General features: G+C 46.4%; 1 protein-coding gene across 3 annotated transcripts in view; it reads left to right on the forward strand.

Annotated features, from left to right (window-relative positions):
* Nucleotides 1-307: 307 nt before the first annotated feature.
* LAMC3 (laminin subunit gamma 3) overlaps nucleotides 308-26,398 on the forward strand; it is a 65,333-nt gene continuing 39,242 nt past the window's right edge. Inside the window, exons 1-11 of one of the 3 annotated variants that reach the window (XM_077922583.1) lie at nucleotides 308-793; nucleotides 10,048-10,352; nucleotides 13,928-14,058; nucleotides 15,015-15,181; nucleotides 15,502-15,690; nucleotides 16,458-16,575; nucleotides 17,941-18,039; nucleotides 18,686-18,822; nucleotides 22,961-23,074; nucleotides 24,044-24,245; nucleotides 25,563-25,675. In XM_077922583.1, coding sequence (XP_077778709.1) covers nucleotides 421-793; nucleotides 10,048-10,352; nucleotides 13,928-14,058; nucleotides 15,015-15,181; nucleotides 15,502-15,690; nucleotides 16,458-16,575; nucleotides 17,941-18,039; nucleotides 18,686-18,822; nucleotides 22,961-23,074; nucleotides 24,044-24,245; nucleotides 25,563-25,675 — 1,948 coding nt within the window. In that variant the 5' untranslated portion in view covers nucleotides 308-420. The other 2 variants (XM_077922584.1, XM_077922585.1) reach the window with 2 other exon arrangements.

Genomic DNA, 26,398 nt, shown 5'->3' on the forward strand with positions numbered 1-26,398 from the left:
TATGGTGTGAATGTGGCCTTGGAAAGTTGCTAGTACCATAAGATGTGCTGCCTCAATGAAGGGATTTATCTGAGCACAATAAAAGATTTTGGTTCTTTAGGGGCCTTTTCTCTAAGTGTCCTCCCTCCAAAACAAACAAACAAACAAACAAACAAACAAACAAACAAACAAACATCCAGTCCCCTTCTCTCTTTCTTTGATCCTGAGAATTTTGGGAGGCCATTTTCACCCAGCCCTACAAAATAACCTTTGGATGTGGAGTGTGACGTTTCCATCTCCGTCCACAAGATGGAACTGGGAGAGAGAAGATCTGTGGGATTCTCTCTGCTCAGTCAGAGGAGGAGCAGGAGGGAATTGTGAGCGGCTCTTTAGAGCCTGGGATTGTGTAAAGACATTTCAGTGGCTTCTTTGAGACTGATCATGGCTGGGGTTATCTGGTGTCTGGCTTTGGTTTGGCTGGGCCTGCATCTGACCATGGGGGCCATGGATTCATGCTATGATGCCCATGGACGGGCACAGCGCTGTATGCCCATCTTTGAGAATGCCGCATTTGGGAGGCTTGCGCAGGTGTCCAACACATGTGGCTCCCCACCAGAGGATTACTGTCTCCAGATGGGAACACGAGACTCCACCACACTCTGCCACCGCTGTGATGCCGGCAGCGATGTGCTCCACCACAACGCCACCTACCTGACAGACTTCCATAGCCAGGAAGAGCCCACGTGGTGGCAGAGCCAGTCCATGGCCTTTGAGGTTCAGCACCCCAACTCAGTCAATATCACCCTTCACCTGGGTAAGTTAGAGTGACCTTGTTTTTCTCCCTTTTCCCCTCTCCCCTGCAAACTGCAGAAATTATTTTTTAAGATGCAGCCGCCAAACGGTACATTGAAAGCACATTTTCACCTCCCAAAACCCCTGGGAACTGTTGTTTATCCTTCACAGAACTAGAACTCCCAGCACCCTTAAACTACTGTTCCCAAGTTTCTTGGGTGGATGGGTGCTTTAAATGAATGATGTGTACACAGCCTTAATTCAGCATCACATGCAGGCAGGCTGGCAGGATGAAATTCAGGGATGAGTGGGGTGATCTCTCCTACCTATATCTGAAAGGGTGAAACCCTCCTCAGCCACTTTACCTTATTGTTTTTATCTTGGGGTCTCAGCATTTAACCTTTTATTTCTGTTAGGTTAGGGTAATGGAATTATTTAGAAAATCAACTTGCAACAAGCTTCTAAAGTTTCTATTTTAATTCAAATAAACTACCCCATATGTGCCCACTTGATAGCTGCTGTAAGTGGAACTGGCACTTTTAGAATTGCCACATAATGTTCATTCTGTGGCTGCAAGGAATGGGATCTTTTAAGGCCTCCTTTGCACTATACATTTCATTGAGTTTCACACCACTTCAAACAGAATCCTGGAAAATGTAAATTGTTAATAGAGCTGTGTTTTGTTAGGAAACCCCCTTTTCCCTCCCAGAGCAACAATATCCAGAGTGGTTTAACAGCCAAGCACTCTTCCCATGGAACTCGGGGAATTGTAGCTCTGGGAGGGGAATAGGGAGGTCTCCTAACATCACTCAGCACCCTTAAGAAACTACAGCTCCCAGGATTATTTGGCTTTTAAAGCACTATTATACTCCTTGAAATCTGTAGTGCAAATGGGGCTCTAACTCCCTGCCTATGGATGTCAGGTGTGTATCCTTGAATGTTTTTAGCACCTGCTAAAAGTCTTTCGGAGGTTCGAATCCCATTGCTCAGTCCCTGCTCCTGCCAACCTAGCAGTTCAAAAGTGCAAGTACATAGGCTCTATTTCTGTTTTGGAATGCATGTGTTCATGTTGCAACATGTGAACATTGGAAGAGTTTGTGGTATGGTACCAGTGACCCATCTAGTGCACTATCCTGTTCTCACAGTGGCCAACCAGACGCCTCTGGGAAGCCTGCAGCCAGAACACTATTTTCCCTAGCGATTCCCAGCACTTACGATTCAGAGACATTATACAATAAGGTCTTAGAAGTAAACTATGGATAATATTGTAGAGATTAAGACCTAAACCATATTTTAACTGCTGCCATAACTGTTTTGTTTATTGTTATATTTATTGTTAACTTAAACTGAATTTTATTGTGTTTCTGATTTGTTTAGTACGGTATGTGAGTCTGGTCTGGGACCGTAATAAATTCAGTTCAAATTCAGAGGCATATTGCTTCCACCTGTGACAGTGGACAATAGTCAGCCTGAAAAATTAGCAAGTAATTGAAGTGCTCCTTAAAATAATTGTTGTTGTTGCAACTGAAGTGCTCCGTAAAATAATAGCTGTTGCTGCTGTTGTTGTTAATTTATATACCAGTTTATTCCCTGACAGGGACTCAAGGTGGCCTACAAATAAAAAAGAGCTAAAAAAATGTGTGTGGTCCAAAAGAATTCTAGTGAAAAAGCTTGAAAAATAGCAATAATCAATCAAATAGAAACCCATTGTTATATACGGAGCTTATCTCTGACAAAATAATAATTCCTCTCTGCTAAGATGGAGATGGAGAACCTGTGCTGCCCTCCCTCCACACATTACTAGACTCCAGCTCCCATCAGCCCCAGACAGCATGGCCAATAGTCAGGGATGACGGACACTAAAGTCCAGTAACATCTGGAGGTCCACAGGTTCCCTATTACCGTGCTAAGGTCTTACCACCTTTCCCAATATTAACTGACTTGTATATATTGCTATTTCTGGGATACTAGAATTTGTTAGTGAATGTTAGCAATAAATGAATATTGGGCATATTGAAGGGAAGATAACCGCTGCAGCAATTCCCCTGAAAAGTGCCACACATGGAAAATCCTGGGTTTAGCCTAAGCAAACTAGTCTGGATGGGCTGGTTGAATGTAAACCATTATGAAACCAGGGCCAAGCATCCACACATCAAAGAAGGTGTCTGGGTCTGCACAAAACAGGAGTTGCAAAGGTAATGGGGAGGGGCCTGAATAGCAGTTGGCATCCATCTGTCTCGAGAGACAATGGAGTGTACCTCCAGGGATGAAGTCAAATGGCTGTGTTAGAAGCACCGAAGTGACCTCCCTGGGGTGCAAGCCTGGGCAGTGTGTATTGAGGTCCTGAACTGCCTAGATGAGAAGACCACCCTCTTAAAGGTAAAGGGACCCCTGACCATTAGGACCAGTCGTGGCTGACTCTGGGGTTGTGGCGCTCATCTCGCTTTATTGGCCGAGGGAGCCGGCGGCGTACAGCTTCCGGGTCATGTGGCTGGCATGACTAAGCCGCTTCTGGCAAACCAGAGCAGCGTACGGAAATGCCGTTTACCTTCCCACTGGAGCGGTACCTATTTATCTACTTGCACTTTGGCATGCTTTCGAACTGCTACGTTGGCAGGAGCAGGGACCGAGCAACGGGAGCTCACCCTGTCGCGGGGATTCGAACTGCCAACCTTCTGATCGGCAAGTTCTAGGCTCTGTGGTTTAACCCACAGCACCATCAGCGTCCCTAACCACCCTCTTAGCCTTGCCCTAATGCCATACAAGAATATAGAAAAAGGGTGGGGGGAGCTGACAGGAGGTGGTGCAATTGGCTATGTATTCTGGGAAGGTGAAGAAGAAAAAAAGACAGGACACCATCCAGGAGCAGGAGGGCATCAGCTATTAGGACTGGCTGGGGAGCAAGAATAAAGGGGTGGTGCTTAGGATGGCTCTGTCTGCAGTGCTGGGCTGCTATGAAGGACAAATGTCTCTTGAGATGACAATGCTGTAAGATATGCACCCCACCTTAATCTAAACTCAGGTGTAAAGATAAAGGTAAAAGGACCCCTGACCATTAGGTCCAGTCATGGCCAGCTCTGGGGTTGCGGCGCTAATCTCGCTTTACTGGCCAAGGGAACCGGTATACAGCTTCTGGGTCGTGTGGCCAGCATGACTAAGCCACTTCTGCCGAACCAGAGCGGCGCACGGAAACTGCTCCGGGCTGCTGAGACTGCCGCTGCTGCGTTTCCCGGGGACATTTGATGAAATCCGGGGACATTCCAGGGATGGAATTTTCCAGGGACTTATTCACAAATCTGGGGACTGTCCCCGGGAAACAGAGACGTCTGGTAACCCTAATTATAACTCCCACATAAGTGGGGGGATGACTGTATAGTTACTATATATTTGGTAACTATAGCAATAGCAACACACATACCATCTTGGTGCCTCGCTAGCTTTGAGCAATTTCATTATATCCTTATATCCTGTTGCCCTCCCAAATCTTGGCTCCATTGCAATTATGGAATGATCTCTGATGACTGCTAAACAAATAAGCAGTAACTGCTCTAGCCTGAATCTCTGAGGACAAAATTTTATGTGTGTGTCTATTTAGCATGGTCTATGTTTTGGGGGGGCTGTACTGTTGCCCTTCCCAGATAGCAAAACTGGAGGGGGTGGGTGGAGGGTTGGAGGTTCAAGCGATGGCCATCGAGTCCCAAGAGAAGAGAGGCCCTTCAGGCCAAGAGAGTTTGGAACAGTCTGCTTCTGAAACAGGTCACTCCTTTCCCAACCCCCTGTGAATGCGCCCACATCTGTTACAAATTGACAGGATGTTTGGACTGGCCATTCTACTTAGGATGAAAGGAGCTGGCCTAGCTCCAGTCTCTGACACCTCGGTTAAACCAGACTTTCCCCCGCTTGACCCAGTACTGTGTTTCAAGGAAAAGACAATATGTGTTTTAGAGACAGCTTCTCTAAAAGCCCTTAGAGATGACATGACATGGGAGGACGGGGACAGGAATGTGACTATGGTCATACCTCGGGTTGAATATGCTTCGAGTTGAGCATGTTTGAGTTGCGCTCCGCGGCAACCCGGAAGTAATGGAGCGCATTATTTCCGGGTTTCGCCACTTCCGCACGCGCAGACACTCAAAATGACGTCACGCGCATGCGCAGAAGCGGCAAAAAGCGACACGCATGTGTGCAGACGTGCCGTCGCTAGTTACATTTGCTTCTAGATGCGAACGGGGCTCCGGAACGGATCCCATTCATATCTAGAGGTACCACTGTACTAGGAACAAGCTAGTGTCCACTGAAGCAGAACTTGGTTGCCATTTGTTTCTGTTATTCCTCCCTCACAGAAAATCTGTTCCCAGAGGCCACATTTACACCATACATTTACCGCTTTAAACAGAAACAGCTTCCCAAAAAAGATTACGTGAGCTATAGTTTGTTAAAAGTGCTGAGAATCTTAAGGTGACCCCTGTTCCCCTCACAGAGTTAGAATTTCCCTGTGAAAAGGGATTGACTGTTAAACCACTCAGGGAATTGTAGCAGCAAATTGTTTGGGCTTGCCCTGGAGGAACCTGTGGCCCTCTGAGTGTTGCTTGCTTCCAACTCCCATGAGCTCCCACCAACATGGTCAATGGTGAGGGATGATAGGAGTTACAGCCTGGCAACATCTTAGTGTAGGACTGTAGGCAATCTATGAGAGATTGCAATTCCCGCAGGCTCTGTTGGAGAAGTACACATTGTCCTAGCTGAAGAACAACACATTTTCCGGCAACCGGAGCAAATTGCAGTTGAGTCTAACAGTGGCAAAGTAAATACCATTGCTATTTTTAAACAGGATGTTGAAAACTCACCCAAACACACTACCGCCTCCACAAAGGAAAGCCGGCACCTCTATCCCCTGCTAATAGGCTTCTCAGAGTCATCTGTGGACCACTGATACAACGAGGATGCTGAATTCGATGGCGCGATCCAGACCAGCAAAAAATCCTTACCTTCTTCCGAAGGAATCATTAATATATGGTCATTAATAAACAGTAGTATTTAGATAATATTTGGAGTATTGAAGGGGAGATTCCAGGCCAGTGAAAAAATACAGGCTAAGCTCTTTTTCCAGGTCAGGGCCTCACCCAGGATAGAGGCAGTTGACAAGAAGTGTTGATGGCCCATCCCTGAGAACACCTTGGGTCTGTGGTTACTGGGGCGGAGAAAGGTTTGGGATTGAAAATAAGAGAGGAGGCAGACTGTGCTGTGAGATGGCAATGCTGTAAGATCTGCAGCTCCTTCATCTAAACTCAGCTGTAAATATGTGTATTTATGTGGGGGTTACGTTCTGAACCTCCGTATGCATACGTGAAATTGCATAAAATGGGGAGCACCTGGAGAGTCCTCCTGGCTCCCGAGAAGACCCATCCCAGAGCCCACAGAGGACAAGCCAGTGGCTTGCAGTTGCTACTGCTCTACCCCCCACATCAGCTGTTAGGTAGAAGGTCTCAGCAAAGCCCTGCTGTGGCACTGGCTCCTGAAGAGACCCTCTACAGCAACCTAAGAGGACGTCCTCTTTGGGCTCTGGAGAAAGTCTCTTCATGAGCCAAGAGGACCCTTCAGGGTGCAATTACAGGATTCACTTCCAGAATTCTGGCACGGCATATGTGCACAGTCACATGCAAACAGTGCATGTGTAAATGGGAACTTGCCTGTAATTAAGCCATATTTCTTATAGACACTACAGCCTCCTCCACATCTTGATTCTCAACAGAAACACAACCCTAGATGAGAGCCTGAAACCCGCTGTAATTGTGTGTACCTCTCAGCAGAGATTGGGGTCTTCGCTTCAATGTTCCAAATATTATCTAAATACTACCGTTAATTAATTTCCACCATTCACTAACATACTGTGGACCCCTAGATCTATTTCAAAATTCAGCTATTAACCATGAGAGCTAAGGATCAAACTTTGGAAGCAGAATGCATCTAAATACTAGATGCTGAGGGGTGTGGACACAATGTTTGTTTTAAATACTAACAGCAGCCTTGTTGCTCAGAAATCCCAACAAACTCCTTCCAATCAGTTCTGTTTTGAAATCTGTGGTTAAAATCAGTGCAGTTTTGAGGACCACCTGCTTCTTTTTCTGCACGAGTCACTGTTCTTGTTGGGCTCAGAAAATTGACTCATGCAGAGACACAATTCCACTGCATGAGTGGATCAGGAATCCATCAAGCAGGTCTGATTGTGCATCTTCAGTTGTGCATGGGCCAACTGAAAGAACAGTGTAGTAGGCCAGTGGGATCACTTCCTCAGTGACTTAATGCTTAGCACCAGTGTTTTTCTTCTAGAAAAAGAGGTACTGGTACTGCATACCCTTCAGTATCTCCAGAAAAAAACTCACTCCTTAGCACTCACAAGAGCCTTCAATTGCTCATTGTTTTTGACGCAGAAACGCCTACAACAGACATCTCCCCCTCATGTGTTCCAGGGTTACTTGCCAATCCCCTACCCTGCCCAAGTGAGGGGCACAGAAAGTCTGTTGGTGGATTCAAAATCTCTTCTTTTACTTGCTAATCAATGACAGATGCTGACGTCTACCCTTGCAGTAGCCGTTGGATAACTCAACACATGCCTGCAAGGTTCTTGCATTGTCCCAGCTCCTTCACAGACATTTTTCATATGGGTGCAATTAAGTGTTTGTTTTCCCCACCCCTTAGTCCCAGAATAATTGCCTTTTCTCAACATTTTGGATTCATTAGGGTCTCAAATGAGGCTAGCGGATTGTGCCGTCTTTTTTCATCGCAAATAATTTTGCAGCGGGGAAGTGGCTCTTCACTGGTTGCATTCTTTCCCTTGCGGCTGACAAAAGATTTGGTGGTTGTTGTCTTTTTATAAAAAAATAAATAATATGAACGCAGGATGAAGGAACTGAGAAATCCTGTTTCTGCTCACCACAAGGGGAAACAGACACTGTGTCACCTTCTTTCCAACCCAAAAAATGGCTAGCAGTGCACATGTTGATCTAATTCTTGAGGACTATTTTCGGCAGGCTGGCGTCACTGTGCAGCACCCTCAGGCTCTGACGCAGTCCCTTAAAAGGTCACTGAAACTTAGAGGGGGAAATGTCTGTCCCTGAAAGGAAAAGTGAAGTGGATAGGTAGCAGGGAAATTTAGAGGTCCCCGCGAACCAACAGTGGGAATGAAAGGAATTAGTGGTTGAGCTGCGACCTGGCGTCGGTGGCTTTGGCCTTTCACCTGCCGCTATATGTTGTTGTTGTTGTTTAGTCGTTTAGTCATGTCCAACTCTTCATGACCCCATGGACCAGAGCACGCCAGGCACTCCAGGCACTACATACTTCCCACCAAATATTTTCCACTGAAAGAATAAGGCCCCACTCTGCACTATACATTTAAAGCACTATAGTATCACTTTAAACCATGGGTAGGCAAACTAAGGCTCGGGGGCCAGATCCTGACCCAATCACCTTCTAAATCCGGCCCACAGACGGTCCGGGAATCAGCGTGTTTTTACATGAGTAGAATGTATCCTTTTATTTAAAATGCATCTCTGGGCTATTTGTGGGGTCTGCCTGGTGTTTTTACATGAGTAGAATGTTTGCTTTTACAGTGGTACCTTGGGTTACATACACTTCAGGTTACATATGCTTCAGGTTACAGACTCTGCTAACCCAGAAATAGTACCTCGGGTTAAGAACTTTGCTTCAGGATGAGAACAGAAATCGTGCTCCGGGGGCGTGGCGGCAGCAGGAGGCCCCATTAGCTAAAGTGGTGCTTCAGGTTAAGAACAGTTTCAGGTTAGGACGGACCTCCGGAACGAATTAAATACATAACCCGAGGTACCACTGTATTTAAAATGCATCTCTGGGTTATTTGTGGGGCATGGGAATTGGTTCATCCCCCCCCCCCCAAAAAAAAATATATATAGTGCGGCCCCCCACAAGGTCTGAGGGACAGCAGACTGGCCCACCACTGAAAAAGTTTGCTGACCCCTGCTTTAAACAGCCATGGCTTCCTCCCACCCACCAAATATTCCTGGGAACTGTAGCTTGTTCTGTGTGGTGAGAGTTGTTAGAAGAACGCTACTCCTCTCAAAGCTACAATTCCTAGAGTTCCCTGTGAAGATGGATTGGGTTTTGATACCCAGAACATAAAGTCAATTCACATGAGGTGACAGTAAGACCTCTGAAGCCCAACCAGCAGTACCCCACATTAACAGGAACAAGCATTCTACAACATGTCAAAGAATCCTTTGGGAAGTTCTGAGTTTCCTCAGCAGATGAACTGATGCGGGCAAGGGTGTAACTATTTTTTGTTTTTGTTGTTTTAAACCCACTGATTGCTGTAACTGCATTATGGCCCTTAATGATTTAATCCGTTCCAGCTGCTTTTTCCATCTTTTGCTGACACGGAACAGCCCTGATGCCACTGCGCCACGATGCTTTCTGTGGATGAAAGACCTTTGCTTGTTGATTTAGGGCAGAAGAAGGAGAAGAAGAAATAAACATTCACATTTAGATCCAAGAGATAGCGGGGAAAGTGGAACTCTCTGTGTTTTATTCCAAGAACACTAGATGGTCCTGCCGAGACATAGGGATGCTGGAGAAAATTGATTCAGTTCACAGTTAAAGGCAAACTGGCCATAATTTGTACTAACCGTAACTTAGCCATCCTTCAAAATGCTCAAAATCTTGCATTGCAGTTCTCAAACCAAGTTATGGACACAAAAAAACGTGAGGGTCATGTGTGCAGGAAAATGCATAGATTAGTAAAAATATATTTTTATAATGCATTATTTTAAGGGAAATTTATTGCAAAAGTGTGTACATTAGGCAAAATTGTATACAGACAAGTGTATTAGGAAATTTTCTCCCTAAGATGCTGGTGAATTTTCATGGGGACTTGTTAAAAAAAAAAAGATATTCACAAAATGATGTGGAAATGTGGAGAAATGAGTTTAAGACTGGAAAAACAAGAAACTGAAATTGACAGATTCTCCTATTCCCAGCTGATAGGTTTTCCAGGAAAGGAATGAGCAGAATGTTTATAAGCAAGGTAATTTTTTTTTAGAAGAGACAATAGGGCACATCAACAAAAAGGCTGTAGCATGGAGTGTTCCCTGTTCAGGGACAGGGTGATGACTGGCCAAATAACAAATCTCCCCTAGGGATGAGGAGAATTTATCACTTTAACAAAAAGAGCCCATCCAAAGATAACAGTGATTAAAGTGGAGCACTTAAGAATACTTGACCATTCTTTATTTTCTCCCCTTTTAGGAAAATCTTATGAAATCACCTATGTGAGGTTGAAATTTCACACCAGCCGCCCAGAGAGCTTTGCCATCTATAAGCGGAGCCATTCTAACAGCCCCTGGATCCCTTACCAGTATTACAGCGCCTCGTGTGAGAAGACATACAGGAAGCCAGAAGGACAGTTCTTGCGGCCTGGCCAAGATGAGCGGGTGGCGCTCTGTACAGACGAGTTCAGCGACATTTCCCCACTGAGTGGGGGAAATGTGGCTTTCTCCACCCTTGAAGGCCGGCCTAGTGCCTACAGCTTTGACCAGAGTCCCATTCTCCAGGTACAAATCTCTGGGTGGGTGGTCCCTTAACACAAGGACAACGGCCTGGTAGTGTCATCAGGAAACACTGCAGAACAAACTACAGTGGTACCTCGGGTTACAGACGCTTCGGGTTACAGACTCCGCTAACCCAGAAATAGTACCTCGGGTTAAGAACTTTGCTTCAGGATGAGAACAGAAATTGGGCGGCAGCGGTGTGGTGGCAGTGGGAGGCCCCATTAGCTAAAGTGGTACTGAAGGAGGAGAGGACAGGTTAGGATACCCTAAAACCTGTGTAGTCACCCCGCCCCCCAACCAGGCAGGCCTCAAGCCTCAAGCCTTTTCAAAATTACTTTCTCACTCCCACTTCCCTCCCCCGGGCACAATGCTCTTCCCACCCGTCAAAAAGGCCTGAAAAGGCTACAGTACCTCAGGTTAAGAACAGTTTCAGGTTAAGAACAGACCTCCAGAACGAATTAAGTTCTTAACCCGAGGTACCACTGTAGAATAAATCCACCAGAAAGGCACTATGATTTTGTGAAGAACATGTTGCAGAATTTGCCTGCAATAAAAGACCAGCCTGGAGGGGCCTGGCATCTGGAAGGCCACAGGTTCCCCAATCTTGGAACTGTGTTTCAGTTTAACCTCACCCACCCATGCAGGCAGGGTGAGGCAAAACAGGAAGGTGCCGGCCTACCGGTGCAGCTCCCCACAAACCTCCCTTACCTTGGTCAGGCAGCAGTGCCCACAGTGCGATGGTGCTTTCCAGCAAGATTTTGCGGTATGCAGGAGTTATTGCGAGATTTTGGTGAGACCCTGAGAGGCCTTGCCAGAACCTGCTACTGCCACTTTAGGCTCTCTTTAGGTTCTGCTGCCTGAAGTGGCTGCCTCAGTCTGCCCCATAGGTGGACTGGCCCTGCACCTAGGAAGTCCGTTGGTTTCAGTTGGCCACAGCAGTTGTTTTCAGTCAGTGTGCCATGGCAACCTGGGTGCCTTGAAAAATGCTCAGTTGCCGTGAGCAACACTGGCCTCTGATCCTCCCCCCCCCCCATGCCCTCTCACATCTCTGTCTCCCAAAGACTTTCACAGCTGTTTGTTTCATCCCCAGCCACACGCTCCCCTGGCAAATGGTACCTCTGGGGCTGGCCAGGGGGTACTGGTTGCCAGGAGCTAAGGTGACCTTGGAGAAGCAAGCAAGCAAGCGTTTGCTGTGTGCAAGGCCTGCCTGGGAGCTGAGTGCCTGGTGCTGAAGGGGAGCCTTTCTGCCATGCAGGCCTGGCAGTGCCTGCTGCTGCCATTGCTGTCCCCCAAGGTACTGGCCTCACATTCACCTTTGGCCAGTCTCTGTTGGGCCACTAAAGCTGGGGGCATCCTTGTCCCAGGCCCCGGTGGGGCAACGTGAGGAGGCACCTCTTTTGGGTACAGGAGGGGTAGCAGCTGTCCAGGGGACTCCCAAGAAGAGGGGAGAGGAGAGGAGGCTGAGGGAACAGTCCACAAGGGAAAGTGTTTGAAAAGGGGTGAGGGGTTGCTGGCTCCTCAGGCAAGGGGTGACATAACTGGGCTCATAAGCCCCTCAGGGGTGTCACAGAAAGAATGTAATTGGTCACGGGTGCTGTGGACTGAAAAAGACTGTACCTCTGGGGTACAGTCCATTGGGACTGGTAGGGTGGAAGGCAGGGAGACCAACAGTAGGTGGAGCCAGAGAGCCAGTGGCAAGCAAATCCAGCCCATTCTAGTTTTGTCCCTGTCCTCCTCCCTGGTGAGTGCTGAGACTAAGCAGAATGGAACTGAAATAAATAAATAAATAGTCCAGTAGTTGGTCTCTAAGGTGCTACTGGACAATTTTTTAATTTTTATTTATTTATTTTGACTGCGTCAGACCAACATGGCCGCCTCCCTGAATCCAGAATGGAACTGACAGCCACTGACACCTTCTAAATGGTTTGTTCAAGAAATATAACCCATGTAGGAATGTGGCCTTTGAACTCTAAAAAGCCTCTGCCCTTCTGCTCTTCATCAATCAGATGTCCTGCACCCCTACTATTTCCTTACTTTCTCACTTACTATAATTCATTTCTTAATCCAAGGATCACAGGGAAGTTTACAATATAAAAACACAAAAATATATAAAATAGTAACAAACAAAAACTGTTATGTACTAAGCTTGAATCCTAGAACAATAGGCAAGAAAGATCCTAGAATGCAACAACAGATTGGCCTGCAGGAAAAGACCAATCAGGCTCCAGGAGGGAAGCAGAATCAGCCAATCAGACAGGACTCATTGTGTAAATAATGTATATAAAAACCTGAGGTTTGGGGAGCAATTGAATCACTGTTTTACAAGCTGCAATAAAGAGCATGAAATCACTACAGGACTCAGAGTATATTTCAAAAACAATACCCCGTCTGCTGTTCTTGTCTCCACCCTTCAAAGTCCCAGGCTCCTCCTCTTCTCTTAGAATCTGAGCCTTTGCAAACATTCTTGTTGGTCAGTGCTTTCTCCCCTAGGAGGTACAGTGGTGCCTCACAAGACGAAAATAATCCGTTCTGCGAGTCTCTTCGTCTAGCGGTTTTTTCGTCTTGCGAAGCAACCCTATTAGCGGCTTAGCGGCTTAGCGGCTATTAAAGGCTTAGCGGCTTAGCGGCTAAAAGGCTATTAGCGGCTTAGCGGCTACAGTGGTGCCTCATAAGACGAAAAGAATCCGTTCCGCGATTCTCTTCATCTTGTGGTTTTTTCGTCTTGCGAAGCAAGCCCATTAGCGGATTAGCGCTATTAGCGGCTTAGCGGGCTTAGCGGATCAGCTGATTAGTGGCTTAGCGGATCAGCTGATAGGCGGCTTAGCGGATCTGCTGTTAAGCGGCTTAGCGGATCAGCTGATAAGCGGCTTAGCGATCAGCTGATAAGCGGCTTAGCGGATCAGCTGATAAGCGGCTTAGCGATCAGCTGTTAAGCAGTTTAGCGGATCAGCTGATAAGTGGCTTAGCGATCAGCTGTTAAGCGGCTTAGCGGCATAGCGGATCAGCTGATAAGCGGCTTAGCAGCTTGGGAAAAAGGGGGAGGGAAGGAAAAAAACCCTGCAGGAACTTCCAAGACATTTTCGTCTTGCGAAGCAAGCCCATAGGAAATTCGTTTTGCGAAGCACCTCCAAAACGGAAAACCCTTTCGTCTAGCGGGTTTTCTGTCTTGCGAGGCATTCGACTTGCGGGGCACCACTGTATTAAAGGCTTAGCGGCTTAGCGGCTATTAAAGGGTTAGCGGCTTAGCGGCTAAGAAAAAGGGGGGGAGCGAAAAAAATCGCAAGACTCGCAAGACGTTTCCGTCTTGCGAAGCAAGCCCATAGGGGAAATCGTCTTGCGAAGCGCATCGAAAAACGGAAAACCCTTTCGTCTAGCGGGTTTTTCGTCTTGCGAGGCATTCGTCTTGCGGGGCACCACTGTACTTAAGGGTAGGCAGTACCGGCACGTTGTTGTTGTTAAAAAGTGTGGCACTTACTGTAACAACTTCATGGTGAGTACCAACACCTATTTTTTATAGGGAAAAAGCATACATTTCGGTCCCAGTGGATTGTCAATACTGATCCTGTGTAATTCTGTAGGAGTGGGTGACCGGGACGGATTTGAAGATTTCTTTGGACCGGCTAAATACCTTTGGGGATGACATCTTCAAGGATCCCAAGGTGCTGCAGTCTTACTACTATGCCATCTCAGACTTCTCCGTAGGGGGCAGGTAAGGTGGGCGGAAAGAAGAAAAGGACAATCATAAAGGGTAGGTTTTTTTATTGGGAAGGGGTGATTGCTCTCTGGGAAAAAGGAAAGTGTTGCCAACCTTAAATCATGACTTCCTGCTGTCTTACGAATCCCCGCTTCTTAAGGCTCAAGTGTAAAATCCTAACCCAAGGACCACTACCCTTTTTTGGGCATGAGGGGTCACCACATCTGGAAATCAAAGAAATTCTCCTGGGTCCCAGCAAATGGCTATTTTACAATTTCCTGGAGATAACAGGAATTGAACCTGGGACCTTCTGCATGCAAATCATGCTTTACTGTAGTTCATACAGTGTTTCAAATGAGGCCGGATAAGGATTGCTGGTTAAAGAAGCAAAACATGTGTCCTTTGGGTGGAGGGAGAGATAAATAGCGGTGGGGAAATCATGGTCCCAAATGTTTCCCCATTCTACCTCCCCCGTTCCTGGTTTTCTTTCTGCCCATTTCCGCTGCAGTGTTAAGAAAACACACTAGAGAAAAAGGAGGATGGGAGGGTGAGGGTGGTCTTATGAAAGCACAGCAAGGACCACACTGGTTTTATCTGTCTTGATTCTTTCTCCCAAGCAGCTGGGATTTGTTTTCTTCTGAACAGGCCACCCTCAGAGACTCCAAGCACAGCGAGTCCTGGGATTAGGGGTCAGGGATAAGCCCTGGATAAAAGAGGTGAAGGGTGCTATGGACTTGATTTGTGTTCTATCTCTCAAACTTTGCTTAGCATATGTGTTCCCTTGAGGAGAAGAATGTATTTTCCTCATTTTCAGCAAAGGTGCATTCAGGACAGACGAGGGGTCTGGAGCGCAGAGAATGTTGTTGGGTTTGTTTTTGTTTTAAATAGCCTACCCTGCTTTGGAGAAGTTCCTAACTGAAGAGGTGAATAATACTGAAAGGGTCAGTTGTCCATGTTTGGGTCTCTCCTAGGTGCAAGTGTAATGGCCATGCTAGTGAATGCATCCCAAATGAAGAGGATCAGTTGGTTTGCCTCTGCCAGCACAACACCACTGGGGTAGACTGCGAGTTGTGCCAGCCGTTTTATCAGGACCGCCCATGGGCACGGGGCACCGCTGAGGCTGCCAACGAGTGTCTCCGTAAGTGGCATGTTGGAGTCTGGCAACTGTGGTCATTTCCAGCATAAGGAATAGCCTCAGAGCAGAAGGACCACCTATAGTTCCGGGTTCCTTTCCCCCTCGGAAAATTTATTTCAGTGGGTCAACTCTTGAGTATGTTGGAGAGCACCCATTATTATTATTATTATTATTATTATTATTATTATTATTAATCTACAGTGCAATCAGGATACCGTAAGCAAAAATAAAACAGAGAAGTCTCTGCCCCCAAGGCAATAAAAGTTAAGACAATAAGTTCTGGCAAAACAATCTTGTGTTTGTTTGGGTTTTTTTGTGCCCAGCATGCAACTGTAGCGGCCGATCAGATGAGTGCTTTTATGACTGGGAGTTATACCGACGCACTGGGCACGGTGGCCACTGCCGAAATTGCCAGGACAACACGGACGGCCCGCACTGTGAGCGCTGCCGCCAGAATTTCTACCGCTGGGATACCCAGGCGGCATGCCAGCCCTGCAGCTGCAACCCAGCAGGTAGGCAGATTGGGGAGGCAGTATGAAGGGTAGGGGGGCAGGAAGGGGGAAGTGACATAAAACTCCTAGCTATCTTCTTTGACTGGTAGCACATGAATATATATAGAGAGAGGGAGAGAGAGAGAGAGTTTTTAATACAAGATTGTTCACAACAGAGACTCCACCCACATATTATTATGCCACTTTAAACAGCCATGGCTCTCCCCTCCACCCCAAGCATCCTTTGTTCAGGGAGGTGAGAGTTGTTAGGAAACCCACCATTCCCCTCACAGAGCTAAAATTCTCAGAGTGGTTTAGCAATCAGCTGCTCTCCCCAGCTTCCTCCCTGGCATCTCCAGGTGGGGCTGGAAATGCCCTTGCCTGAAACCCTGGAAGAAGAAGAAGAAGAAGAAGAAGAAGAAGAAGAAGAAGAAGAAGAAGAGTAGTTTTGATTTGATATCCCGCTTTATCACTACCCTAAGGAGTCTCAAAGCGGCTAACATTCTCCTTTCCCTTCCTCCTCCACAACAAACACTCTGTGAGGTGAGTGAGGCTGAGAGACTTCAGAGAAGTGTGACTGGCCCAAGGTCACCCAGCAGCTGCATGTGGAGAAGCAGGGAAGCGAACCCGGTTCACCAGATTACGAGTCCACTGCTCTTAACCACTACACCACAATGGAGAGCTACTGCCAGTCAATGTAGATAATCCTGAGCTATATGGAGCCAATGGTCTGACTCAGTATAAATCGGATTCCTCAGTTCCTTTGTTGACACTTTATATCTTCCCAGGTTCATTGAATCCCCAGTGTGACAGCTCAGGGGCCTGTGAATGCAAAGCAACAGTGGCAGGCTGGAAGTGTGAGCGTTGCCGAGATGGATTCCATTCCCTCAGTGAAGGCGGGTGCAGGTGAGAGGAGGAGGAATAGTATCCCCCTGGAACTGTGGCAGGGGCAGGACTAGCTCTACCGTTAGGCAAAGTGAGGTGGCCACTTCAGGTGGTAGAAGCTGGGATTCCTCCTGGGCCCCAAGCCATTGTCACTCTTCAGCATACTCCTCTCCACCTGTTCCCATTCTTCTGAGCTGATGCTAGGAATGGTGAAGAAATTCAATTTTGTTTGCATTTCAGTGGGAAGGTGCACTTCTCAAATCAATACACAAAGCGAAACATGGCTACCTTTCAAAATTAACTTCTCAGAGTGTTTTGATTTGATTCTCCAACCAAAGTGCATGTATTAGGAAAATATGCACATAGAAACGCATTTACTGGGGCAAAATAACATACAAAGTGCACTACATTAGAAGAAATTGTTTGCAAAAATGCATATGTTAACAAATTTCTTGACTGTTTTTACATATACTAGGTGCTGTGCCCTTGTTCACTCCTGTCACCAGCCCTCCTGCCATTCCACCCACATTGACCCCCTACAACTGCGCCTTCCCTCTCCATGCAATTATGAATCCTCTGATGGGGATTATGTAATGACAGTCTTACATTTTTATGTACCGTATTTTTCGTCCCATAGGACGCTCCGTCCCATAGGACGCACCTATATTTTTGGGGGGGAAATAAAGGAATTTCCCCCCCTTTATTTCCCCCCCAAAACCAGGTCAGGGAAACCGAACCAGGTCGAGGAACAGCGGGATGGCGGCGCTGCGCCTCCTTGCTGTCCTCCAAGCTTGTGGGGCTGGCCAATGTCTGCCCGGCACGCGGAGCGCTCTGCTTCAGGGTGCTGTTCGCGCCGGGCGGCAGGCTGCTATCCGCAGCGTGGGGAGCGCACCGACCCCTCTCGCTCTCCAAGCTTCAGCGAAAGCCTGCATTCGCCCCATAGGACGCACACACATTTCCCCTTCATTTTTGGAGGGGAAAAAGTGCGTCCTATAGGGCGAAAAATACGGTATATAGGAAGATATAAAACCTATAATTGCTGCAGAATTGTGGATAACTGAATTTAAGATGGGGGGGGGGAGAGGGAGAAACCAAAACTGACACATTTGTCCATCCCTAGCGGGCAGCAACGCTTTCTTGTTGCAGGGTTGGCTGCCTCCCCTAGTTCCCTTCTTTCAACACTTCTCAGATGTTGTCTGGGAAAGTCCCCTTACTGAGAGAGCAGGCAAAGAGGCAGCCAGGCCAGGCCACACACCCCAGCAGCCAGGATGCATGTGGATACCTTGCTCTGGTCACATCGCACATGCTGGAATTGGCGCTGCTGTACTGCAGCCTTCGTTTGAGTGACACAACTTACCGGTATGTGTCATTGGCCTCCTTTTTCAGACCTTGCGCTTGTGATGCAGCTGGCAGTGTAGGAACATGTGACCCTAACACAGGACACTGCAGGTGCAAAGAGAAGGTAGAAGGGTACCTGTGCAACAGGTGAGTAATCTTAATCTCCTTCCTCTCTTCCTTTCCCTCTGTTGTTCCTAGCCCTGTGCAAACATAAGACTGTAACCTCCTCAGAGGAGGGATCTGTCTTTTTTATTGATGAGAATAAAAGCACCTCCAGATATTGCTAAACTACAGCTCCCATTAGCCCCAGCAATCATGGCCAATGGCTAGGGATCAGAGGAGTTTTAGTTCTGTAACATCTGGTGGGCCAAAATTTCTCTGCACCTGATTTTAAAAACAAACAAACAAGCAAGCAAGCAAGCAAGCAAGCAAGCAAGCAAGCAAGCAAGCAAGCAAGCAGGCACTGTGTCATGAGCCTGAATATGGGGAGCAGCCAAGACTCTCAAAGAACACAAGAAGAGTCTGTCTGGATCAGATCTGCCCCATCTGGCTAGTATCCTGTTCTCACGGTGACTAACCAGATATCCCAATGGGAAGCCCACAAGTACAACCTGAGCGTCCTCCCCACCTGTGATTCCCAGCAACTGAAGTTCAAAGGCATACTGCCTCCAACAGTGGAGGGAGAATTTAGCCGCTGTGGGTGGTAGCCTTATCTTCCATGGATAAAGATACACTGTCAATAAAAATTGGTCTGCTCCATGAAGCTGACTGACATATGCTCTTTCTTGTCCAGGTGCCAACCTGGTAGCTTCAATCTACAGCTCCACAACCCTACTGGCTGCACCAGCTGCTTCTGCTATGGCCATTCAACAGCGTGCACAGTGGCCCAGGGGTATGAGGTTCACAATATCATCTCCGACTTCAGCCAAGGTAGTTGGGGAACTTTTCTATATGGGTATATCAGCACACTACAACGTTATGTTGGGCTTATAGCACTTTTAACAGCTGCAGTTTCCTTGATATCATTCTGGGAGTTGTAGTTTAGTGAAAGTGGTAGGATTTCTGTTGAAGTTCCCTAGGCTCCATTCAACCCAACTATATCCCAGGGCTCCCAGGAGAGACAGAAAAACAGTTAAAGCAGTAGAAGTCCATAGTGTAAAGTGCACAAGGGCATCACATGTTTATGCAAAATAGCAACAAATAAATAAATAGCTGTAGAAGAAAACTAAAGGATTAAAATCTGTACGGGCAGTTTGTGTAGGGGTTGCGTTCAAAGTCAATACACATGGCAGTGGTCATGCTTAAGCCCCTTCTGAGCCCGCCCAGTTCTCGGGCCAAAAGTGGTGTATGCATTAGCACTTGCACATCACTACTAGTTTTTACAAGTTTTTACTGAGACAGGTGTGAATTAGGGTAACACAGATTGGCAGTTTTGAAAAGGCAGCCTTCCTGTCTGTGGGTGGAGTCAGTGCGAGGCATAGGACTCTCTAGAGCAGGGATGTAGGGTTGCTATATTTCAAATATGGCAATATTTGCCAAAGTTGTTGAGCTTCTTTTAGTTTTGCCCAAAGTTGTTGAGCTCAAAATCTCAAAAAAAAGAATTTTTTGAGCTGTTTTTAAGGAAATCCACAAAAAACCCGAGACTTCCAACATTGGTTGCCATACATCCAGATCTTCCCAGACATTTCAGCGGTTTCCGCCCAGACACTGCTTCCGACTGCAGTATTCTGGCTATGTCTGGGAAATTCCGGACGTAGGGCAACCCTAAGGTAAGGTTGCCAGACGTCCCCGTTTCCCAGGGACAGCCCCCGGATTTACAAATCAGTCCCCTGACAAAATCCATCTATCTAATAGGAAGTTGAAAAGTGTCCCCGGATTCATTGAAAAAAATCTGGTAACCTTACCTAAGGGATAGCCAAAGTGATGCCTTGCAGGTGTTGTTGGACTATAGTTCCCATCATCCCTGGCTATTAGGCATGCTAGTTGGGGATGATGGGAGCTGGAATCCCACACAAGCCGTAGGACAAATTGGCTACCCCTACTCTAGAGCAGGAAGAAGCAACCATTTTGCAATTGCTGCATTTTAGCAATTGAAAATCACATACCCCTGTCAGTCTTGCTATGAATCGCTCAGATATCTGCCACTGCATCCCAGTTCACTTACTAATCTCTAAAGCAGCTGCCCCATTGAGCATGCTGCTCAGAGTGAGGAGCCAACCCTGAAGCAACTGTTCTATAAATCCAGCTAGGCCCCTATTGGCTCCCCAGATTGCCTAAGTGTGGCTGGACTGTTGAGCTGCAGTACCCAAATCTGGCCATTATTTGGGTGGCACTGTAGAGCATCGGGGACCAGGCAAATAGCTCACTGTACAGTGGTACCTTGGTTTACAAACATAATCCATTCCCAAGGTCTGGTTGTAAACCAAAACAGGTTGTAACCCAAGGCGTGCTTTCGCCAATGGGTTGTAATAATTGGTTGTAATAATAATAAAGGGTTGTAATCCAAAAAAAGGGACATGCACTTCCAGGTTTGACGTGGTTGTAATCCAAAACAGTTGTAATCCAAAGCAGTTGTAAACCAAGGTAGCACTGTATGTGAAAGCCTCCCCAATGGCACAGCATCAATGGCTCAGCAACTTCAAGATAAGGAAAAAGCAGCTGTGTAAACCCAGCACTCATAATTTATTTAATTCTGAGCTGTATCTGGCTGAGTTATAGCTTTCTGTTTGGCCAGTGGAGAGACATGTGGGCGAGTACACAGCTGGTGACCCAAAGTAAACCCAATGGAGCATATGAGGCCTTCTGTCTCCTGTTCTCCCTTTGCACAGCGGGGGTTTATTCTGCACTGGCTGAAGGCCTCTGTGTGAACCTAGCTTGGACTCTGTGTGAACCTATCAAGTAGCTCGCTCAGTCGCCATCCAGCATCCAAGATGGCGCTGAAGCAAGTTCATAGACCTCTCTCTTGTGTGTGAAAGATCACCCTTTGGTGAGCAGCCCAAGGAACGCCCATTATAGAACCTGTCAAAACCCACAGGGCCCAGTGGTCAAGGGGCTCCTGCTCCGATGGAAAACCTGTGTGAATTATTCTGTGCATAGCTGTTAACGTAATAATCTGAACATGCTATTACTGTCTGCCGGGCCAGGCTACCCATGAGGTGAGGTGGTGCAGTTGCCTCTGGTAGCAGATCCAGCCTCCAGGGAGCACACCACAAACCACTGCCTGCTGCCACTCATTCCTTTCTGGTCTCATTTTACTTCCCCACTGCCTTCGGGTAGGGGGAGCTATGAAGGCGGAGTCAGGAGCATTTTCTGTTGTGCCTCAAGTGGCAGAATGTCCTGGGCCGGCCCTGACAGTCTTTGTGTGTATGTGTTTTATTTAATTGTAGATGTTTATTTCTTTACTATTTGGTGGATTTTTTATTGATAGGGTTGCCAAATGTCCTCCTTTTCCAGGAAACGTTCTCTTTTTCATGGGTAGAGTCGTCATAGCGATCCATAGTTAAAAATAGAAGTTGACAAATGTGTCCTCTTCAAAATATGGCAACCTTTATTCTTGTAATCTATTAGTACTTCTTCTTCTTCTTCTACTACTACTACTAAAATACTAATACTAATACTATTATTACAATTTATTACCCACTCTTCACCCTAAGGTCCCAGGGCAGGTTACAACAATTACAACAATATTAAAAACAGTTAAAACAAGTTACAGTCACAGAAATAAGGTGGATCCTACAGATATATATCTCAAGTGTCAAAATCTGGGGTAAAGAGGTGTGTCTTATCATTTATCACAAGTTGCATAAGCTGCCAGATGCATCTCTATGGGAAGAGAGTTCCACAGCTATGGGGCTGCCACAGACAAATTGACAATTAAGTGGTGTATAAAAAAGGTAAAGGTACCCCTGCCCATACGGGCCAGTCTTGACAGACTCTAGGGTTCTGCGCCCATCTCACTCAAGAGGCCGGGGGCCAGCGCTGTCCGGAGACACTTCCGGGTCACGTGGCCAGTGTGACGAAGCTGCTCTGGCGAGCCAGAGCCGCACACGGAAACGCCGTTTACCTTCCCGCTATAAAGCGGTCCCTATTTATCTACTTGCACTTAGGGGTGCTTTCGAACTGCTAGGTGGGCAGGAGCTGGGACCAAAAGACGGGAGCTCACCCCACCGCGGGGATTCAAACCGCCGACCATACGATCGGCAAGTCCTAGGCACTGAGGTTTTACCCACAGCGCCACCCGCGTCCCTTAAGTGGTGTATACATCAATCAAATAATTAACTGATTAACAATATGTTTTTAAAAACACCCAAATAGGGATGGCATGAAATACCCATCGTATTGGAATCTGTTCCAATTATTTTTAAAATGGAAGGTGAAGCAACACATTTCGTTGTAATGCCTTTCCTTGGTTCATATAGCTTGCCTTTATACCATAACATTTCTTAGTGTCTGGAATCCAGATGCTTTCTCCCCATGGCTATCGTGGTGCAAAGTAACAATTGGTTTGGGGTTTTTTTTTTTTCATTCTTCCAGAGCTCCAGTTCCTGTTTCAACATGAATAGCTCATGAGACTCTCAGTCGCAGGGTTGTGGGTTCGAGCCCCACGTTGGGTGAAAGATGCATTGCAGGAGGTTGGACTAGATGACGCTTGTGGTCCCTTCCAACTCTACAATTCTTTGATTCTATGTAGTTATAGGGTGAAATTTCATCAGGCCTCCATGAGCAAGAATGGCGAAAGAAGGGAAGGATATTATTTGAGTGCCTGCTTTACACACAGAAGGTCCCAGATTCAGCTCCCAGTGGCATCTCCAGGTAGGGCTGGGAATGAAATCCTGGAGAGCCGCTTCCCGTCAGTGCAGACAATACTGAGCTAGATAGAGTAAAGGGTCTCGCTCTGTATAAGGCAGCTTCCTATGTTCCTGTTGGAAGGGCTGTAGCTCATCTGTCTTGCATGTAGAAGATCCTAGGTTCAACCTTGTAGGCAAAAGCGAGCTAAATTGCAAGGTCAGCCAGACTTGCTTTGTCACTCTTTTTCTCTCTTTGCTTGTGTTTTGTTGTTTTTTACCAGGACTCGATGGCTGGAAAGCAGTAAATCCAAGTGGGCAGGAGGTCCCCCTCCGCTGGACTAGAGGAGAGATTTTCCTGGAGCAAGAGGAGGAGGAGGCTGATTTTATAGCGCCAGGTATAGTATCTGCAAAGCAGGAAGTGATGAAAATTCCTTCTCCCAAGGCTGCTAGCTCCTCCCATTGCAGTTTATCATAATGACCCTAGGTCCAAATGGCCCTCTGGAAGGAATTTGCCCTTGGGGCCAGTCCCAAAAGCACATAGCAAGCTGGTCACTCGATGCTCACTGTTCTGCAAGAGTAGCTTGTGGTGCCAGTATCATTCCAGCTTGAGGTCATCACTTTGACTATGTCAGGGACCAGGAGTCAGATTCCTCATCAATGGGTGATGGAGGCAAAGGTGCGGAACCCAAAGTGTTCAATCCACGCTTTAATGGAAGCCTATCTAATTTACACTTCACAGAACAATACCATCAAGGCTATCGTTTGAAATTCACACTTTGCCAAATTTTCTGATGCAGGTTCTGCAGCCAAAAGACATGTGTGTTACAGGGGAAAGTGTACCTAAGAATGCATATTTTTCTGAAAAACAACATCAAAAAATGCATTCCCTTATGGAAAATTGCTTGCAAATCATGTATTTATTGGGCAAAAATGTGTACAGCGTTGACAGATGCTGACAATTTTTTGCAATGTTTTTAAATAATAATAATAAATCACAAACAGCTGGTGGAAAAGTGGCAAACTGAACTTAAAATTGGAAAACTGAAAAACTGATAGAAACCGAAATAGAGATATTTGTTCATCCAGCCCCAGTATAGTGTATTGGTTAGAGCGTCAGCCTAGGATCTCTGAGTCGAGGTTTCAAATCCCCTCTTGGCCATTAAGCTGTCAGGGAGATAGTTGCCAGTTGCTATCTCTCAGCCTAACCTATCCCACGGGGTTATTGTGGAGGATGAAATGGGAAGAGACAAGAACCACGTACACCACCTTGAGCTGCTTGGAGGAAAAGATGGGATATAAATGCAATGTGATAAATAAACTATCTAACTTTTGCCTTTCCTCTGAATTTCCCTCTCAATCCTTAGAGAGGTTCCTGGGTGACCAGCGGCTTAGTTACGGGCAGACCCTCTCCGTGTTCTTCCGCATAGCAAGCACCACACCTGACTTCCATTCTTTCCCCATTGGGCTGGTTTTGGAGGGGGATGGCATCTCAGTGTCAGCCAGTTATGCCGATACAGAAGACAGCAGAAATGGCACACACTGTGAAGAGCACATGATAGCGTTCAGGTATCTTTTTCTCTACCATTCTTCCTCACCTGTTCCTATCACAAGCCAAGGTGTTTTGATCTAACAGCCTTTTAAAAATTCTCAAGCATGCAAACAGTAAATTGTAAAAATTCTCAAGCATGCATTGTGGTGATCAAATGAAAAGTAAAGAGAGGTTCAAGAGAGAATCACGGTCACCCAATTTAAAAAGTTTTATTTTGCTCATGTGAATATATATGTGTGATATTTGTTGTGATATGTAACTAGGGTAGCCAAGCTGGTTTCCTCCAGATTTTTATGAACTGCAGCTCTCATCACTCCCAGCCAGCATGGCCAATGGTCAGGAATCATGGGAGTTGTAGTCCTAAACACCTGGGAGGCACCACATTGCTCATGGTGGTGCTTTCTAGATTTAAAAATGTTATATTTTTATATACATATATTGTTCCATGCCACCCCGATCTCTTAGTGGTGCAAGGGGTTCCAGGTGCTTACCCGAAGTGTATTTCCTTTGTAAATTAGGCATAGCAAAGACTGCAGTGTCTTTATGATACATGGTTTCTTTACACATATATACAACCTGAGCCTACAGTGTACAGAGCATTCACATCACAAGATTCTTTGCTCCTCTCTTAGGAGCAGCAGGCTTAGGTCTACAAACAGGAACCAGCCATGGTGCCTCTCCCTTTGTTACAGCCAACCCACCAAGAGTTTTGGCAGGCCACCCTCTCCTCCGCTTTTCAAACCCCTTGCAAAGTGCTTACATCTTCTAAGCTGAAATCCTAAACCTGAAATCCTGAAATCCTGAACCTGTTCTGAGCTGCTAGCAACAGCTGTATTTGCAGCGGAGGAGTGAAATGCTAGCATGTTTTTCCCCTCCTCATTTTTATCATCACAGCAACCCAGGCTGTGACTGGCAACAAGTCACCCTGCAGCTGAGGAGAGTGTTGAAGCCTGGTCTCTCAGGTCCTAATGTAGCACTCTTAACTAAATAGTAATATTAATAAGTTATTGTTAGGTGCTCCTATAACCAGCTCATTTTTTGTTTGAGCTTTGAGGAGCATATAAAGAAATAAATACAACCAACACAGGGCAGGGCAGTGCACTTTATTACTTTTCAGTTAATTCTAGTCAATTTTTAGTTGGCATCAGAGAGATTTGATTTGTGATCCATTAAAACTTTGGCCACTAAATGGTCAAGTGCTCAGGTCTGACAAGGGAGCAAACAGAAGTCGGATAAGTGTCATTTCACTGGGGGGTGATAAGGCCATTGTTAAAGCTCTCATCCTGCTTCCCCATGAGCCCTTTTGTGTGCTTCCAATCCTGTATTACTCAAAGGCTTCACGAGGCTGAGGAAGAAATGCAACCAGCTCTGTCGGCTTTCCAGTTCCAGCGCCTGCTCTCCAACCTGACAGCGCTTCGGATCCAGGCCAAAAGCAGTTATGGACCAGGTAAGTCATTTGAAAACCTGCTATGTGTAGTTGGTCCCTGGTGTAGGCAGTCATGTAAAATGTGCAATTCCTCAAGACCTGTGGTTTTAAGTGAGCTTGAATTTGAATAAGAGCATAAGAAGAGCCTGGCTTGTTCCAGACCAGAGACCCATTTAGTCCAGTGTCCTTACAATTGCCAACCAGGCATCCATTATGGGAAGTCTGTGAAAGCAGAACCTTTCTCTCCCCTCTTGTGATTCCCAGAAACTGGTATTCAGAGGCATACTGCCTCCCAAAATGGAGGTAGAACATAGCCATTGTGGATAGTTTGTCTAATCTGGTACGCCTCTCCTGGTATGCCCCACAGAGGACCTTAAGGTCCACAAATAACAACACTTTGGTGGTCCCAAGCCGCAAGGTGGCCTGGGAGGGCGGGGTATAAATAATAATAATAATAATAATAATAATAATAATAATAATAATAATGATTATCCTGTTTTAAAGCCATCCAGCATATAGGTTGGTGGCTTCTACTGCATCTTGGATGCATGGAGAGGGGAAGGAAAAATAAGAGTATTGGAAGGCTGAGAACCTAAGAAAAGCCCTGCTGGATCAGACAAATGGTCCATTTAGTCCAGCATCCTATTCTCACACTTAGCCAACCAGATGCCCTATGGGAAGCCCAAAAGCAGGACCTGAATGTAACAGTAACTCACCCCATTCATGGTTACCAGCAACTAGCAT

The sequence above is a fragment of the Podarcis muralis genome, chromosome Z, assembly GCF_964188315.1.
Source record: "Podarcis muralis chromosome Z, rPodMur119.hap1.1, whole genome shotgun sequence".
Taxonomy (NCBI): Eukaryota; Metazoa; Chordata; class Lepidosauria; order Squamata; family Lacertidae; genus Podarcis; species Podarcis muralis.